The 17,034-nt window shown below is 43.7% G+C and overlaps 1 protein-coding gene across 2 annotated transcripts in view; it reads left to right on the plus strand.

Moving 5' to 3' along the window:
* Window positions 1-17,034, plus strand: part of LOC144699742 (netrin-1) — a 170,642-nt gene that overhangs the window by 71,407 nt on the left and 82,201 nt on the right. For both annotated transcript variants that reach the window (XM_078570932.1, XM_078570933.1), the window contains one exon: window positions 14,259-14,447. In XM_078570932.1, coding sequence (XP_078427058.1) covers window positions 14,259-14,447 — 189 coding nt within the window. The remainder of the gene's footprint in view (window positions 1-14,258; window positions 14,448-17,034) is intronic.

Genomic DNA, 17,034 nt, shown 5'->3' on the forward strand with positions numbered 1-17,034 from the left:
ATGAGATCAGAGCTGGAGAAAGTCAGTATTTATCTTTCTGATGTGATCTCAGGTGCACTTTATTAACATTCTTTGCATGTTAGAAATCTGTGACAACCCATAAATGTATACCAGAAAACACTCAATTCCACAATTTCATTAAGACTGGAGGAAGGTTTATAGTGGGGTACCCAGGGATTGGTGTTAGGACCCTTACTCTTCCTGATATATATTAATGACATAGTTCTTAGTGTACAGGGCTCAATTTCAAAATTTGTGGATGATACAAAACTTGGAAGTGTTGTGAACCATGAGGAGGATAGTGATTAGAAAGGTTGGCGAAATGGGAGGACAAGTGGCAGGTGAAATTTAATGCAGAGAAGTGTGGTGATTCACTCTGCTAGGAAGAACGCAGAGAGACAATATAACGTAAAGGGTACAACTCTAAAGGGGTGCGGGAGCAGAGAAACCTGGTGTTTATGGGCAGAATATTTCGCTCAGCGTGGGGGCATGCGCCTGACATGCCCGAGCGTGAAATAAAGTGCGTTGACATCGGCCGAGTCAACGTGCACTCTCGCGATAGTTCAGTCGGCGGGCTGGATGAGGTTTCCTAAAGCAAATAAACATAAAATAAAAATTTTGCACTTGAGTTAAAAACATGTCACTGCTCATGTGACAGAGTCACATGAGGGGACATGTTTTATGACATTTTTATTTTGTTCATTACTTTTTTAAACAGCGCCTCATCTCCCTGAAGCAGCTCCATGCCTCAGGAAGATTGAAGTGTTCTTTCGCACGCATGTGCGATGCTTACGCTAGGCCTGCTCACCCTCCTCCCCGCTCCTGCACAGACTGTGCTGAGCGCTGCCGCTCATGTTCCACGCTGGGCAGGCCTTAATTGGCCCGCCCATGTAAAACTGCGGCATGGTGCCAATCGCAGGTGGTGGCCGGCTTCCCGCCTGCCTCCGCCAAGCACCCCCGCTAAGGGCAAAATTCTGCCCTATGCGTATAAATCATTGAAGGTGGCAGGACAGGTTGAGAGAGTGGATAATAAAATGTACAGCATCCTGGGCTTAATTAATAGGGTTATAGAGTACAACAGCAAGGAAGTTATGTCAAACCTGCATAAACCACTGGTTTGGCCTCAACTGGAGTATGCATCCAGTCCTGGGCACCACACTTTAGGAAGAATGTGAAGGCATTGGGGAGCGTGCAGAAAAGATTCACTAGAATGGTTCCAGGGATTAGGAACTTCAGTTATGTAGAAAGATTGGAGAAGTTGGGTCTGTTCTCCTTGGAGAAGCAAAGGCTGAGGAGATTTTATAGAAGTATTCAACATCATGAGGGGTCTGGACAGAGTAGATAGGGAGAAAGTGTTCCCATTGATGTAAGGACTGAGAGCAGAGGGCACAAATTTAAGGCAATTGGCAAAAGTAGCACTGGCAACATGAGGAAAAACTTTTTCATGCAGCAAGTGGTCAGGATCTGGAATGTACTGCCCAAGAGTGTGGTGGAGGCAGGTTCAACTGAGGCTTTCAAAAGGGAATTGGTTCATTATCTGAAAAGGAAAATGTATCAGGTGTACAGGGAAAAGACAGATGGGTGGTACTAGGTGAACTGCTCCTTGAGAGGGCCAGCACAGATGTGACAGGCTGAATGGCCTCCTTCTGTGCTGTAACCATTCTATGATTCTAAGGGAAAGCAGTATTCAGTCCAGTCACTTTAAGTTAATGTTAATTGATGGCCCCTTTCATATTACTTCTTCAGCAAGCAATTCTGTTTATCTAAATTTCACCACCATTGATGTTAAAATCAATTGCTTACATTAGCTGATGACATTCAGAGGAGCCAGGATGGTAAAGGTGACAAGCAAACATGGCCATTGTGAGACAGATTATCTGAAAAGCTCCCATTCCTCCCTATTTGAGGAACAAACCAGTTTCATTACCATTCACCAGCATAGAATTTGGGACATTATTGGGCAAGGTTCCAGACATTCATCAAACTGTATCTTATCAAGGAGTTAACAATTCAGGAGGGGGGAGGGGATCTGTAAAAATTGTGGGAGGAGGATGAGGGGAAATCAATAACCTTATGAAGGCAGCTTTGTGGTGCAAAATGTTAAATTGCAAATAAATTAAAGAGAGAAAATTGGAAGTTACTAACAGACATCAAAACAAACTGATGTAAACTTGACTGTGAGATATATTAATGCTGTTGACAAAAACTTTTTAACTTGTGAAATGGAAAAGATCATTGCAGTCCATCACTGCTTGTCCCAAAGTTCAAACAAGATCTTGCTATACTCAGTCACCACATTCAGTTTAATGTAAATTACTGTCCTTCTTCTGATCTTAAACTATAACCCCTTTCTTCTCCACTCCCCATATTGAGGTTGTGATTAGGTCAAACAATTTATTGTAATTCAGTTAATCTGCAGCCCTTAGAATTTGAAAACTTGGATATGGTCTTTCAAACTTTCTCCTGTCTCCTCTACATTGGAGAGACCAAACGCAGACTGGGTGACTGCTTTGCGGAATGCCTTCGGTCTGTCCGCAAGCATGACCCAGACCTTCCTGTTGCTTGCCATTTCAACACACCATCCTGCTCTCATGCCCACATGTCCGTCCTTGGCCTGCTGCAATGTTCCAGTGAAGCTCAACGCAAACTGGAGGAACAGCACCTCATCTTCCGATTAGGCAATTTACAGCCTTCTGGACTTAACACTGAGTTCAACAACTTCAGATCACGAACTCTCTCCTCTTTTTGATCCCCTTTTTTCAAATATTTTAAAATTTTTATATATACATTTTTCCCCCACCTATTTCTACTATTATTTTTTTAAAATTTATTTCCATTCATTGTTTTATCCCCACCTTATAGCCTATTTTGATCTTTTCTCCCACACCATCCTCTCCACCCACCCCACCCCCACCAGGGCCATCTGTCACTTGCTCATCCTGCTTTCTACTCTTAATGTCACCATTAGCACCTCCTTTAGCCAGTATCACCACCATCAACACCCCTTCCACCTTTTATTTATGACATCTTTTGCAATCTCTCCTTTGCCTCCACCTATCACTGGTCCTCTATCCAGCTTCACCTGCCCCACCCCCCCTTAAACAGTATATATTTCACCACATTTCTACTTCTCTTTAGTTCCGAAGAAGAGCCATACGGACTCGAAACATTAACTTTGTCTTTCTCTTCACAGATGCTGTCAGACCTGCTGAGTTTTTCCAGCAATTTTTGTTTTTGTTTCAGATTTCCAGCATCCGCAGTATTTTGCTCTTATCCTTCAATATTTAGTTTGCTTGTTCCTTGTCGCTTGTAGCTCCCACCCACTTTTGCATCCTTGGCAAACTTTTAACAGTTTTATTTCTGTCTGCAAATCACTTCCAGATCACTTATGTACAATGTAAACAATAATGGCCTTAGTCCTAATCCCTGAGGCACCATATAATCACCTTTTCCATTCTGATGCAGCTTCATGTACTCTTTGCTTCCTCTAATTCAGCTAATTTCTGGATGTCCAGATGCTTCCCCTATCCTCTGCTTGCTGACCTTGTGTATATCAGTCTGTAATGGTGCGAAGTGTGTTTTATAATTCATTGTTCAAGTGAGGATTTATTAAACTATAAGAAAGGCTACAGCAGGGGTGGGCATCCTGTAACAAATTAGCATTTTTGTTACAAATTTGCACTTAAAAATATGAAAATCTGACATTTTTAAAAAGCAACAATTCTTTTCACTTTGGCCACTTAGTGAATCGTGAAAGACAACACTGGCAGAAATTTCAAGGGCAGAATTTTTTGTCCCATGGACGGACGCACGCCCGACCTGAACAAGAGTGAAATAGTGCATGATGATGTTGGGTGAGTGCCCGACGTCATCGCACACTTGCGCGATATTTCGCTCGGTGGGTGCCAAAGCGGCACCCGCCATTAATTAAGCAGCCACTTAAGGCCCTCAATAGTCCAATTCACTGTGATTTTTCCCTGCCCGGGCGACTTTCTGCTCGTTGCACGGGCAAAATGGGCAGGTGACATTTTCACAAACCTCATCCAAGATTGAGATAAAAAGGGTCAGCAGCATTGCCAGTGTGATTAGTGAGGAGTTGTGGAGATAATTTGCAGCTGGTTGCTTATTGGTACTTGGCAGCTTCATCTCTGTTTGGGGCTTCATTTTTAGCATTTCCAGGCTTCATTGCAGGACTCATTGCTGTCTGCCAGGCCCCCGGAGGATTCAGACCATGTGGACCCTGCCAGGTATCAGACAGCCTTGTAATGGCGATTGTGGCCTCTGCTGTAGGCACCTCTCTGAGGAGGAAGAGAGGGGCAGAAGGGAGAGGAGGCCAGGTGTCCCAATGCAACTTCCAGGGGAAGGACCAATGGGAGGAGACGCACAGGCACAAGGGGCACAGGGCCAGCAGGTAGTCTAAGGTGGAAGGGGCCATAGAAGATGCCACTATCCTGCTGCCAGGGTTTACAGGCAACGATGCAGCTACCTCAATATGTCTGAGGTGCAATGCTGAAAGAGGCTCCACCTCTCAAGGGAGACTGTGACTTCCATTTGTCAGATGATTGGGCCTGAGATCAGTTCTGACTGTGTGGGTGGACACCTCATGCCAGTGGCTCTGAAGGTCACAGTGGCCCTCAACTTCCAAGCCAGCAGCTCTTTCCAGGAGTCAGTGGGGTATCTGTGTGGAATCTCCCAATCAGCTACCCACAGTTGCGTAAAGCTGGTGACAGAAGCTCTGTTCAGGTGGGTACTGACCTTTATTCTTTATTGTACAGGCGAGGCCAGCCAGGCTGAGCAAGGCAGAGGCTTTGCAGCGATTGCTGGGTTCCCCAGCATCCAGGGTGCTATCGACTGCACACATGTGGCCATCAAGGCGCCAGCGGGTGAGCCGGGTGCCTTCGTCAACAGGAAGGGATTCCACTCCATGAACGTGCAGATAGTGTGTGACCACAGGATGCTGATTCTGCAAGTCTGTGCCAGGTACCCTGGCAGCTCCCATGACGCTTACATCCTGAGACACTCCCAGGTGGAGAGGCTCTTCAGTGCTCCAGCCCGACTGGATGGATGGCTGCTGGGTGACAAGGGCTATCCCTTGAAAAGGTGGCTCATGACGCCTCTCCAACACACAAGAACAGAGGCAGAGAAACATTACAATACGAGTCATGCCTCCACAAGGGCAGTGGTAAAGAGGACTATAGGTCTCTTCAAAATGCGCTTCCGATGCCTGGACCATTCAGGGAGAGCACTACAATACCCCCCAGAGCGGGTGTCACTGATCGTGGTTGCATGCTGTGCTCTCCACAATCTGGCACTGGCAAGTGGTTCCCACTGGAGGAAGGAGATCTTGATGCAGCTGCACAGGCCACAGGTAATGAGTCCAGTGGTGAGTCATAAGAGGAGCATGATGAGGAGAGCGCTGAGGGCGTGGTTACCTTGGTAACCTCCAGGGAGGCAGGGACACCAGGGATGCCTTGATCCAACGCTCCTTCAGCTAGGCTGCCAAAGATCAGCTTCAAACACATGTCAGGGCTGCCTCCCCCAACCCGGATGTCTGAAAGGAGCCTTTCATTGAACACACAGAACACTCAGTGCCTGTGCAATAAAGTTCAGAGACACTTACATCCAGCATTACATACAAGCGTACCCTGCACCAATAAAATAAAAAGATGAAGCATACTCAAGCCACGATGACAAAAACAAAATTTATCTCATGTGGACAATTCCAAACTATTTACGTAGACGCCTCTGGTCTTCATTCCCAGACCAGTATAGATAAAGTAAACATAAATGAACACAAAATCACTCATGACCTGTCTGTCTTGTGCTCATGATGCCTTTAAATTACGTTTGCAAGTGCTACGTCTAGGTGTTCCCCCTCAGGGCACTGGCATTGGAGACAGCCTGCTGACTCTGCTGTCTTGTTGGCCTTGATGACCTTGGCGGTCGTCCTCTGGCCAGTGGAGCCTGTGCTGGCCCCGCCTGGGAGCGATCAGCCAGTGCCAGGGCTGGCATCTCCCCAGTCACCGCAGCCTCATCAGATGCCACAGTCACCGGCGGAGGGGCGGAGGAGCTGCTGCCGTCATCCAGAGCGCCCTGAGAGGAGCCCGCAAAGATGGCAGGCAGCTCATGCACAAACTTGAGGTCGCTCTAGACATCCCTGCTCACCATTGATGGACGGGCACCTAGCTGGGGTACTGGGTGCCTCATCCATCTCCCACATTGACACTGACCACCTGAGGTTATTGCCTGTGTGAGGGTTTGCAGGTCCAAGCGCAATCCCAGGAACCCCTGATTCTGTTCCTGGAGCTGCCTCTCCATGAGAGTCGCCACTTGCTCAATGGAGGAGGCAGTGCGCTCGGCCATGAGGGTCATTGCAGTGCTCACGCTCTGTTTGGGCTCCTCCATCATGGAGACCATGGCATGCGCACCCTCATGGATCTCTGCCAGATCCTCCCACACATCTCGCTGGACATCCAGCAACTACCGACTAATGGACAACTCCAGAGGCTCATCATCAGCCTTTGATTGAGCATCGTCCTGGTCCCCCACAGTCCTCTGACTGCTGGTGCCCTGGGCACTCTCTGCTTCCACCTGCACCTCAAGTGATTGTGAAGTGCTCTCACCAATGTGCACCGAGATACTAGCCGCTGCTTTAATGCCCACCGAGATATTGGTATCTGCGCTGGTGCCTGCTTCAGAGAGTGGGTGTGAAGCAGGTGAAATGATGGTGGTTCCTGGTGTCAGGGGCGGCCCTTCGGGATCCGGAGAGTGAACGCCTGCTGGTGAACCTAAAAGAGAGAAGGACATGTCATTAGTTAAAGTCATCACTCTGTCACTGTGCATACCAGGCACCCTGGTGAGACAACAGAGATCTGCATCATGGTGCCCTCATCTTCCAGTGATCAATGGGAACGCCAGATTCGAGGCTCCCATCAATGAGGAGGCTACACTAGAATGGTTGCACAATCTGATAGTCTCACCTCTATGCACTGCACTCTTACCTTCATCTGGCACCCCCGCCTCTCCACAACTAGTTGCATGGGGAGCGTGCCAGCTGTCGAGCTTTAAGGCGTCCTGCTCGAACCTGGTGACTAGCAGCAGGTTGGGCAGGCCTCCGCCTGTAAGTGCCCTCTCTGCTTGGCTATGGCTCGTTTTCTCCTGAAAGGACAGAGGAGCATTGATTAGTCCACTGTCTGCCTGCAGCGCCATTGCAACCTGGCCAACCCCAGCTGAGGAAAACCTCACAGGGCACATCCGAGTCGTGGCCCTCAAGCCGCAAGGCACTCAGGCCAAGCAGCCAGGGCTCACCCCCTTGGCCAACTCCGGCGTGATTGACAGTCAGCACTCAGACTCTAGGACCCCTGAGGCCCACAGGGGGACGGCCACACCTTAACACTTCTGCACACTGACCCATGCCAGCGAGGTAATCACCCTTCCTGTGCGCAGCAGGTCATTGAACCTCTTCCGGCACTGCACCCATGTGTGCCGCACCACGTCATGGCTGCTCACCAGTGCTGTCACCTCCTCCCATGCCCTCTTGGTGAGGTGCGGTGGCTCTGGGGACAAGGGTGTCCCTCCTGGCAGTCACCTCCTCCAGGAGAACAACAAGGCACTCATTAGAAAAGCGGGAGGCCGAGTGCCCACCCAACCTGCCCTCTCGTCAGGCATTTGCTTCCGCACTCGACTCCATCATTGCAACAGCAGACAGACGTCCTTCCCTGGCAGCCTTTCTGGGGCTGCCTGGGCTGTTTTTAAACTGGCCGCCAGGTTGCCATTGGACCCGGCAGCCAACAGGTCCCCACCCCCGCTCAGCCCTTCCTGGTCAGTGTGGAGCCGCGTTTCACAGCCTGAAGTCGGGGCCTGATCGTGGGCAGCAGTTGGTTTTGCAGCCGCTCCCAGGCCCACCCACCGTGCCCGCCCATCCAAGAAGTGAAGTGCGTGCACTTGGAGTCACCTGTAGCAATAACTGGCTTGCTGTTCAGCTGGAATGTCTCCTGGGTCAAGAGACATGAGGTGAAAAGGGGATTTGCTAAAGTAATTAATGTGGAGGAATTAGAACAACTGTCCTTGTAGAAATGTTGAAAACTTGTATTCCATTAAGTTTTTGAACATTGAACTGTAACAATCACAAGTGTATTTGAAATCAATGGTGTTTCCGAAGAGATATCACAGAAAGGGTGTCTTGTGACTTTCTGATGCTAAACATCAGTGACAGAAAGGACCAAAAGCCTCAGTTTAAACAAAGCTAGGACAAGTTTTATGTTGATGAGTTCAAGAATTTCTGTCATATGATCTCTGTCATATATGTGTTGCTCAATTTCTTTGATATATTGCATAGTTTGAGATTTGATACTATAAACCAATATCACCCACATGATGTCCCAATGCAGGTCACAGCCAATGAAATACATATGGTTCAGTAATCATGTGATAAACCAAGTCATACAACATGCATTACGATGTGACAGATGTCCAGAGACACACAATTTGTTTCAGTGAAAGTAAACAGTGTTCACAATATCAATTGAAGCTACTAAGATTAAAACCTACATTTGTTTTTTCAAATGCTGGAAAATTTGACAGCAATGAAATATAATTCACTTTACAACAGTCAACTGTATGTCAAACTAAAGAAAACTATTCACTGTTTGGATTATTGAACGATCTGCAAGAATAACATACGGTAGAATAATTTGACATAATGCATTATCACTTGGCAAAGCATGACAATTCAATACAATCCTCAGTGTGCAACACCTGCAAAGAGAAGTTTCAGATGCATTTTTAAAGGAATATCAGGTTTTAAGATCATAAATTAATATCGAGCTGACAGCACCTTCACATAAAAAGCCTGCATGCATAATAGTGACATGATAGGACCGTGACTAACAGCCACCCTCCAGCAACATTTCATTGCTTTCAATCAGTCCAAGGCTCCCACCTGGGAGTAATTTGTCCAGTTAATTGGGAGCACTAGCAAGTGCTGTTTGCCTCAGTACGGGTGCAAATTGCTATGTTGGGAATGTATTGGGAGATACTGGCAACCCTTGGTGGCCAGCAGCAGTCAGTTACACTGTTTGATGTGCCTCACAAACAGTCACTTGACAGATTATGGCAATACATTGCTCAGTTTGCCTCCTAGCAGTGCACGAGGGCCAGAGTTGCTTGAGGAAATGATTGTCAAATTGCGCTGCTTGTTTTTATCAAATGGAGCAGATGAAGTGTTTGTACTGTCAGAAGGAGTTTGGCCTTGAGGTTAGATCTTTATCTTGGCTCTCTCCAGCATAGTTCCTTCTCCATGTTGTCAACGGTTTAATCTTGTACCTACACTACTCAGTACAAGCTACTGTCATACATACTCAGTGTCAACAACTCTAGAATTATTTACTTTTACAAGGATAGGCATCCTTCCTTCATCTATTAAAAGTGGTTCCCATTGAGGATTTCACATGCAGTACCTCCTTTGTTAATCTGAATATCCCAAATTAAATGTAAATTTACATGCTGTTCACTGGCTTTTTTCTACAGCCCTGTTTAGTTTAGTCAGCATAGCACTCTCCAAATAACCCATTTACAGGCCTGATCAAATTCTGTTCATAATTATTGATCGGAACTCAATTCAATTGCTTTCAGCATTACCGCAAAGTACAGGATGATATCATAACTTTCCAACACAGTTACAGTACAGTACTGTATGGGGAACAAAACTGGAGGGGGGCTGACAGAATTTGAATGTATTTATATTGTACTGTACCGTACTGCTTCAAGTAGAAATGGTTCAATAATAGCCTTAAGCCCCCAGTGATGTGCAGCCTGCCTTACCTATAATGATCTCTGTCACTGTTTTAACATCACAGTTTATCCCTTTATTATCTTGCCACCAAAGGAGGTTCATAGAAGCTAACAATAAACAAACATTAGTGGTGTGCATGGTTAGAGCGATTGCAGAGAGAAAAAAAATCACAATCACATTGCTGCTTTGCCCATGTTGTCTCCAGAAACCCAGAGACGATGGTGGTGGGAGTGAGAGTGGCGGGTTGGGGGTGGGGGGGGGGGGGGGGGGGTAGTAAATCCATACTCAGCCAGATCTTCACATCTCCAGAGACTGCAGTGTTCATTCACATTACAGTGCTGCAGCTCTGTATCATAAGTGTAGTATTAGATTAAGTTGATTTCAATCATTGTAGCTTACAGCACTTTTAAAATCAGTACAGTAAGATATGAACATCTGCAAACTAAAGATAGCATCAAATGGTTCATTCTGGGCATTTTAGGAGCATGTGTGAAGGCATTTGAGCCTCAGCTCATGGTTTATGACCATCGATGCAAATTTATCTTGATCTTAAAGAATAATGCTGTGTTACTGGAAATGCATGAGTTGTTCTGCTCCATTGCAAGCAGTTTCAATAGTGCATTAATACAGGATTGTCTGCATAGATTACTGACATTATTTAGTCGATAACTGAATTTTGCAGTCTGGGAGATCTCAGTCTATGTTGAGTTCTCAGATTTCAGCTGGGAAGAGAGAAGGATGGTTAGAATTGACTTTAGTGCTCCTGGATTAAGGAGTGGAAAGGCAGGTTGGGTTCTGCATCTGATTGTCATTCAGCTGGATTTGTGTGTGTGACCATCAGGTAGAAACAGTTTGCGATTGGTTGTAATTCCTCCATAGCTGAATCATCTTGCAATTCTCAGCATCAAGGCTCATCATGAATAGACTTGGGTGAGTTGCTTGAGGGTCACTTGTGCCCCAGGAAGGAGCCAGTGTTTTCAGGAGAGCTGGTGCAGAGGAAAAAATATTGACTAAAAAGAAACAAATTTCAGTCATTCAGGAAACAAAAATTTTGCAAGTGAAATCACAATACATCTTCAGCATCGGCGTACCAGGTACTTCACCTCAATGCTAAAGTTTCCGTACACATCCAGAGTCAGGAGAAGTGGGGTGAGATCACTGGAGGGTATGGAATCACCCACTAGGATTTGACACTAAATGAAATGTAGCTCAATTTGAGTTTTACAAACTGCCCATGAAGCTTCTCCATGTCCCTCTCCTCCTTTCAGACTTTGCATTACAGTAAACTTGCTGTATAAATGCTGTTATTCTCATTGTCTTTTTTTTGGTCTTAGATTTATTATGATGTCTGTGTTTTTACTGGGTTTTCCTGAATGCCACCTTTATACACAATACCGCAGCGTTTCACTGGGGATGCTGCTGGCTGCATGAGGCACACCCTTCAGGATCTGACAGAGCTTCCACCCACTAACATCAATAGAGAGGCAATTTAAATGAGTTTTGAATTAACTTAGTTGCTGAGACAGGGTGGATGCTGGTACCCATACTGTAAATATGTGCAAAACTCTCCTGGGCAGAAGAATTGAAACTCCAAACAAACAGTATAAGCAAGGTGTTGATTGGCTGAAACACTTCAAACTATTTAAATTTCAGGTCCCTTGAGAACAAAGGTCTTTGCTGTTTGAGAGTAAAGATGGATACAGGAGAACATGTCTGTTTTAATGAGATCCCAAAACTGCTGTAATTATTGCATTGTTGTTTTGAACAGTCCTAAGCAATGAGATCTTTTGGGAAAAGCCCATTGGTATGATGGCCATACTATTGCAACTGCCCTAAAAGAGAATTTCTTTGTATTTGGTCATCTTTGCTTCTACTAAACAATCTGCTGTGTGAGCAATGAGAACCCTTGAGTGAATGGGCACGTACAGTTGCAAGTAAAACAAAACTGCAAAGGGATTTAAAATTCTTCCAGATTAATTTAATATTAAAAGCAGCTTTTATTTCCAAAAGAAGACTTGACTGTAAGGTGACAACAGTGTCAATCCCTGTAAGTGGAACAGCAAGGCCATACTGGAGAGACAGGGCAGTGCTGTGACACTGCAGAAGTCATTCGATCAGTCAGTATCTGTAGTTTGGGTCTACAATCTGTTGCAGTGAGGCAGGACATAGAGCAAAGAAAACTAGACATATATGGCTCTGTATTGGTTGATTTGCTCTTATCAACAACTTCCAGGTATTGTGATAAGCTACTCAATTGTTAAATGTCACTCTTAGTTAATTGGAGACATTTAATATGTGCACAAAAGCAGCATGAAACAGCTTTGAAAGCAACATCATCTTCCAAAGAAATGTCACAAGAGCAAAACCTGATCCCAATCAACAGGGATCTTCACTGTGGCTTGAATATGAAATTTGCCATCAACTTCACAGAAGCAAAATCATGGTGGAATTCAACCATCCCTTCCAAATCACATTGGGGAAAGCATTAACTCTTCAAAGTTCTGTGAGATTTACCAGTTCAATTGATTGAAAACTTTGTCAGAATTTTGTCACACAATACCATGTCTGCCTTTTGTTAAGTAAATTACCATAGATTCCTATATGTATTTCAGTATAAATACTGTGTATTTTCTCCCTGTAAAAGGTACAATGTTTCCACCAAATTTGTATAAAAGAAGCTGTTTACAAATCAGGAGTAGCTGAGAGAGGCAGATTTGTCTTACAGGTGCACTTCCAGTTAAAGAGAACTGGGAGACAGCTAATGGTCTGCCTGACTTCTAGGCTAGAGTATTGTAGCAAATGAACCCGGGGGAAAGAGATTAGAAACAGAAATTGCATAACATCCAAGAACCAGAATATTTTACATCAGTCACATAAAGAAAACCAGTTTGGATGGTTTTGAATTACATGTCAAATAAGTCAATAACAAGGTATTATTTTAAATTTGCAATGCAGAAAAGATGAAAATCGATGTGATTATCTTATGTTATAGTCACATGCATGCCTCCGATAGTTTTTTTGGAGACAACAACAAATTGCATTTATATAGCACCTTTAATGTGGTAAAACGTCTCAAGGCATTTCACATCATCGTTATCAAACAGAATTTGACACCAGGCCACGTAGGAGATATTAGAACTGTTGACCAAAAGCTTGGTGGAAAAGGTAGATTTTAAGGAGTATCTTAAAGGAAGAGTTAATGATGGCAAGGTGAAAAGGTTTAGGGAGGAAATTCCAGAACCAAGGGGGTAGGCAGCTGATGGATGCCAATGATGGATTAATGGAAATCAAGAATGGGGCAAAAGGCCAGAATAGGAGTGCAGAGATTTTGAAGGGTTATAGAACTAGAGGAGATTATAGAGATACCGGGGTCATTGGGGGGTGGGGGGAGCGGTGGTTGGGGGCGGGGGGTGGATGGCAGGGTGCACTTGGACCTGAAATATCTTGAGATATTTTACTATATTAAATACATGGAGCATAAAAGTGATGAATGAAAAGAGTTTGACGTGAGGTAAGAGACAGGAAACAGAGTTTTAGATAAGCTCAAGGTTACAGGTGGTGTGAGGTGGGAGCCAGTTATAAGAGCATTGGAATAGTCAAATCTATAGGTAACAAAGTGATGGATGAGGGTTTCAGCAGCAGATATGATGAGCCATGGGCAGAGATAGGCAATGTTACGGAGGTGGAAGTGGGCAGTCTTAGTGATGGAGAGGATATGGGATCAGAGCTCAGGTCCTGGTCAAATAGAGACAGTAGAACAGGTGACCAATTGCTAGACCAGTGAGAAGTCTGGTATGTAATGTGATATACACTTCAGGTGTTTCAAATTTTGTTGTGTGGTTATTTGGCATGGACACTAATGTGGTGATTTGTAGTCTGGACATTCACAGGAAAATGTTCCCTCCTGTTTTAGCCCAGGGCTTTACTGACACTGTCTAGACTGGTATCTTACTTTCATGGAACTCATGAACAGAGGAATGACTTTCCTTATGATTGCTGTAGTGAGCGTTCAGACTGCCGAGTTCATTCCCCAGAAAATTCTGCTCCAGATTCACTGCAGTCTGAACCTACCAATGTGAAAGGAGTATGAAACATACAAAAAGTACAAGAAACCCAGATAAAATACAAACCTGTTCCTTTTAGCATATACCTGCAGTGAAATGTAAACTGAATAATAATTGTAGTATGACTAGTACAAACATCAAGTACTTATCTATAAATATAAGCTTGGTTGCACATTATCTCATTAAAAGTCCTTCGGTTATAATACTGAATTGTTTATGATTTCAATGATCCTAAACTCCTGAGGTTTTCATATTATTTCAGAATTATGGGTGCCCTGTCAAACATTCAGTGCAGCGCACATGCAGTATTGTGCATAAAATGAGGAGCATAAAGGTGCAGAGTAATTGTACAGTTGTTTGCAGATCGACTGATTCCATTTTCATTGTATATTATTTTTCAGCTTGCAACTGTAACCTGCACGCACGACGGTGCCGTTTTAACATGGAACTCTTCAAACTTTCTGGTCGGAAGAGTGGAGGAGTCTGCCTGAACTGCCGTCACAACACGGCAGGCCGTCACTGCCACTACTGCAAGGAAGGCTACTATCGTGATATGACAAAGCCCATCACTCACAGAAAGGCATGCAAAGGTATGTGGGAAGAGCCTGTGCTCTCACCTGGCAAGAGGATTATTTTCCTTTTGTCTGCCATCACTGTGGAGCTTCCGCTGGTGGGAGCTCCCTTGTTTGCAGAAACCTTAGCCCATCAGTTTGGCACAGAGGGCTTTTGAGGAGAAGTTCTTTTGGAACACGTGTGACAGGAGAAGGAAAATAAACAAAAGCTGACAACAGAGAACGACAAAGGTGTGAAAGGATTCTTAGATTTAGTCGTATGACTGAGCAGGACTCACGGATCAAAACATTAGCACAACACAGGTGTGCACACCAGCACACACACAGCAGTAACATTCAACAGGATCAGCCACAAGACAAAGACAGCCTCACACAGACACATTGCTCAAAGCAGCATTCTAATCTCCTAACAAACTGCTCTAACACCCCCGAAAACAAATTCAGTTCTTTGAAATGGGTCCCCATGCCTTACTTTTCGTAAAGTTTTTTTTTCCCTTCATTCAGAGGATAAACATAAGATTTTCAGCATTATCTTGTTGTCCTTGACTTAATACTCATAGTTAGAAGGAATGTTTAAAGGTAGAATGAAAGAGGCTTGTTTTTACACTTCAGATTAATCCAGAGTCTAAATGGTAATTACACCTGCTTGTGGAACCCAAAAATGACATTATATTAACAAAGAAACTATGCTTCTTGGAACGGCTAACAATACAGTACCAATTCCTAGCATTTGCACAATTCCAAATTTACAAATTTCAGTTCAGAAATTATCACTTATTTAATCAGCTTGGAATTTATTTAGTTTCATGCCATTTGTAAAATGACTAAAGTTTAAAAACCTGAATTAAGATTAAATGCTTTTATTTTCAAAATTGAATGAAAGTGCAGCAATTTTTTTAAAATTAGTTAATGGGGGAATATCAAGTCTCAGGTACCTGCAACGATAAAAGAGAAGCTGATGCTAGTTGAATCAGAATGGAGCGTTTCCAGAGTTAATTAAAGTCTAGCTTCTGTTTTCCATGAAGTGTAACATTTTTATTGATACATGCAAAGGAGGAGTAGAATTGTTACTGTTATGAAAAGTTATTCCTATTTCAGGAAAGATAAACAGGGAATTCTGCATCATATTCTGCTGCATTTTCACTGGAATTAATGTATAATCTATTTGTGTGCATTATAAAATTCCTTAATCATCTTGACATGTATTGAATGCTTTCATTTTAAACATAATTAGTCTATATATACTAGAAATAATTGTTTACAACTATTAAGATGCGACATACATTAATGAGAAATTACCATCCATCTACCTATTAAATTCATTTAATGTTAGAGATTCTTTTGTAATGTAAACTGCATAGTTGTTGAACTAGTTGCTTTTTTTTATATACAAAGACATTTTGAGAGTTTTAGCTTTTGTTCAAAAAGGCTATTAATCGAACTAACATAGGCTTCTCCAGAATAAACAAATGTAACATGTATCCAACACCATTGCAGCAAACTTCAACACGTAAATTCAGACTCTGCTGACAAAAATGCCACCCAAAATAAACACATATGTGATACAATAAAAACAAATTTGAACCCATCCAACAAAGACATTTTGTCAGGTAGAAAATAACTTTAAAAAGTAAAGAAACCTAATTTATGGCACATTTTGGCACCTCAAAACTTTTAAATGAAGAATATATGGTTGACTCTATTTAAGTGAATATTACAATTAAAAGCAGGTAAGAGTTTGCATAAGAACATTCTTACTAATATTATCACATAATTTTTAATAACATTTTGAAGTATGTAAGTGTTAAGGTAGCAGGAATTGACTGGGAAGAATTAGAACCATTGAAAGGTTACGGTGCAGAAAGAGGCCATTCAGCCCATCATGTCTACACTGGCCAAAAAAGAGAAAAAAAGAAACTGGCCACTCATTTTTAATCCCACTTTCCAGCAACTGGTCCGTAACCTTGCAGGTTACAGCACTTCAGGTGCAGATCCAGGTGCCTTTTAAATGAATTGAGTGTTTCAGCCTCGACCAACAATTTAGGCAGCGAATTCCAGACACCCACCAGCCTCTGGGTGAAAATGTTTTTCCTCGTGTCTCCTCTAGTCCTTCTACCAATCACCTTAAATCTATATTCCATGGTAATTGACCCTTTAGCTAGGAGAAACAGGTCCTTCCTGTCTACCTTATCTCGGCCCCTCATAATTTTGTACACCTCAATTAAGTTACCCCTCAGCCTGCTCTCTTCTGAGGAAAACAACCCTAGCCTATCCAATCTCCCCTCATAGCTGCAATTTTCCAGCCCTGGCAACATTCTTGTAAATCTCCTCTGTACTCTCTCCAGAACAATTATGTCCTTCCTGTAATGCGGTGACCAGAACTGTACACAAAATTCCAGCTGTGGCCTAACCAGCGTTTTATACAATTCTGTCATTATATCCCTGCTTTTGTATTCAATATCTCATCTAATAAAGGTAAGCATTCCATATGCTTTCTATACCACCTTATCCACCTGCCCTGCCACCTTCAGAGACCTGTGGACATGCACTCCAAGGTCTCTCACTTCCTCAACCCCTCTCAATATCCTTCCAAATTATTGGTGAT

This window comes from Cetorhinus maximus, chromosome 24 (assembly GCF_964194155.1).
Source record: "Cetorhinus maximus chromosome 24, sCetMax3.hap1.1, whole genome shotgun sequence".
Classification (NCBI taxonomy): Eukaryota; Metazoa; Chordata; class Chondrichthyes; order Lamniformes; family Cetorhinidae; genus Cetorhinus; species Cetorhinus maximus.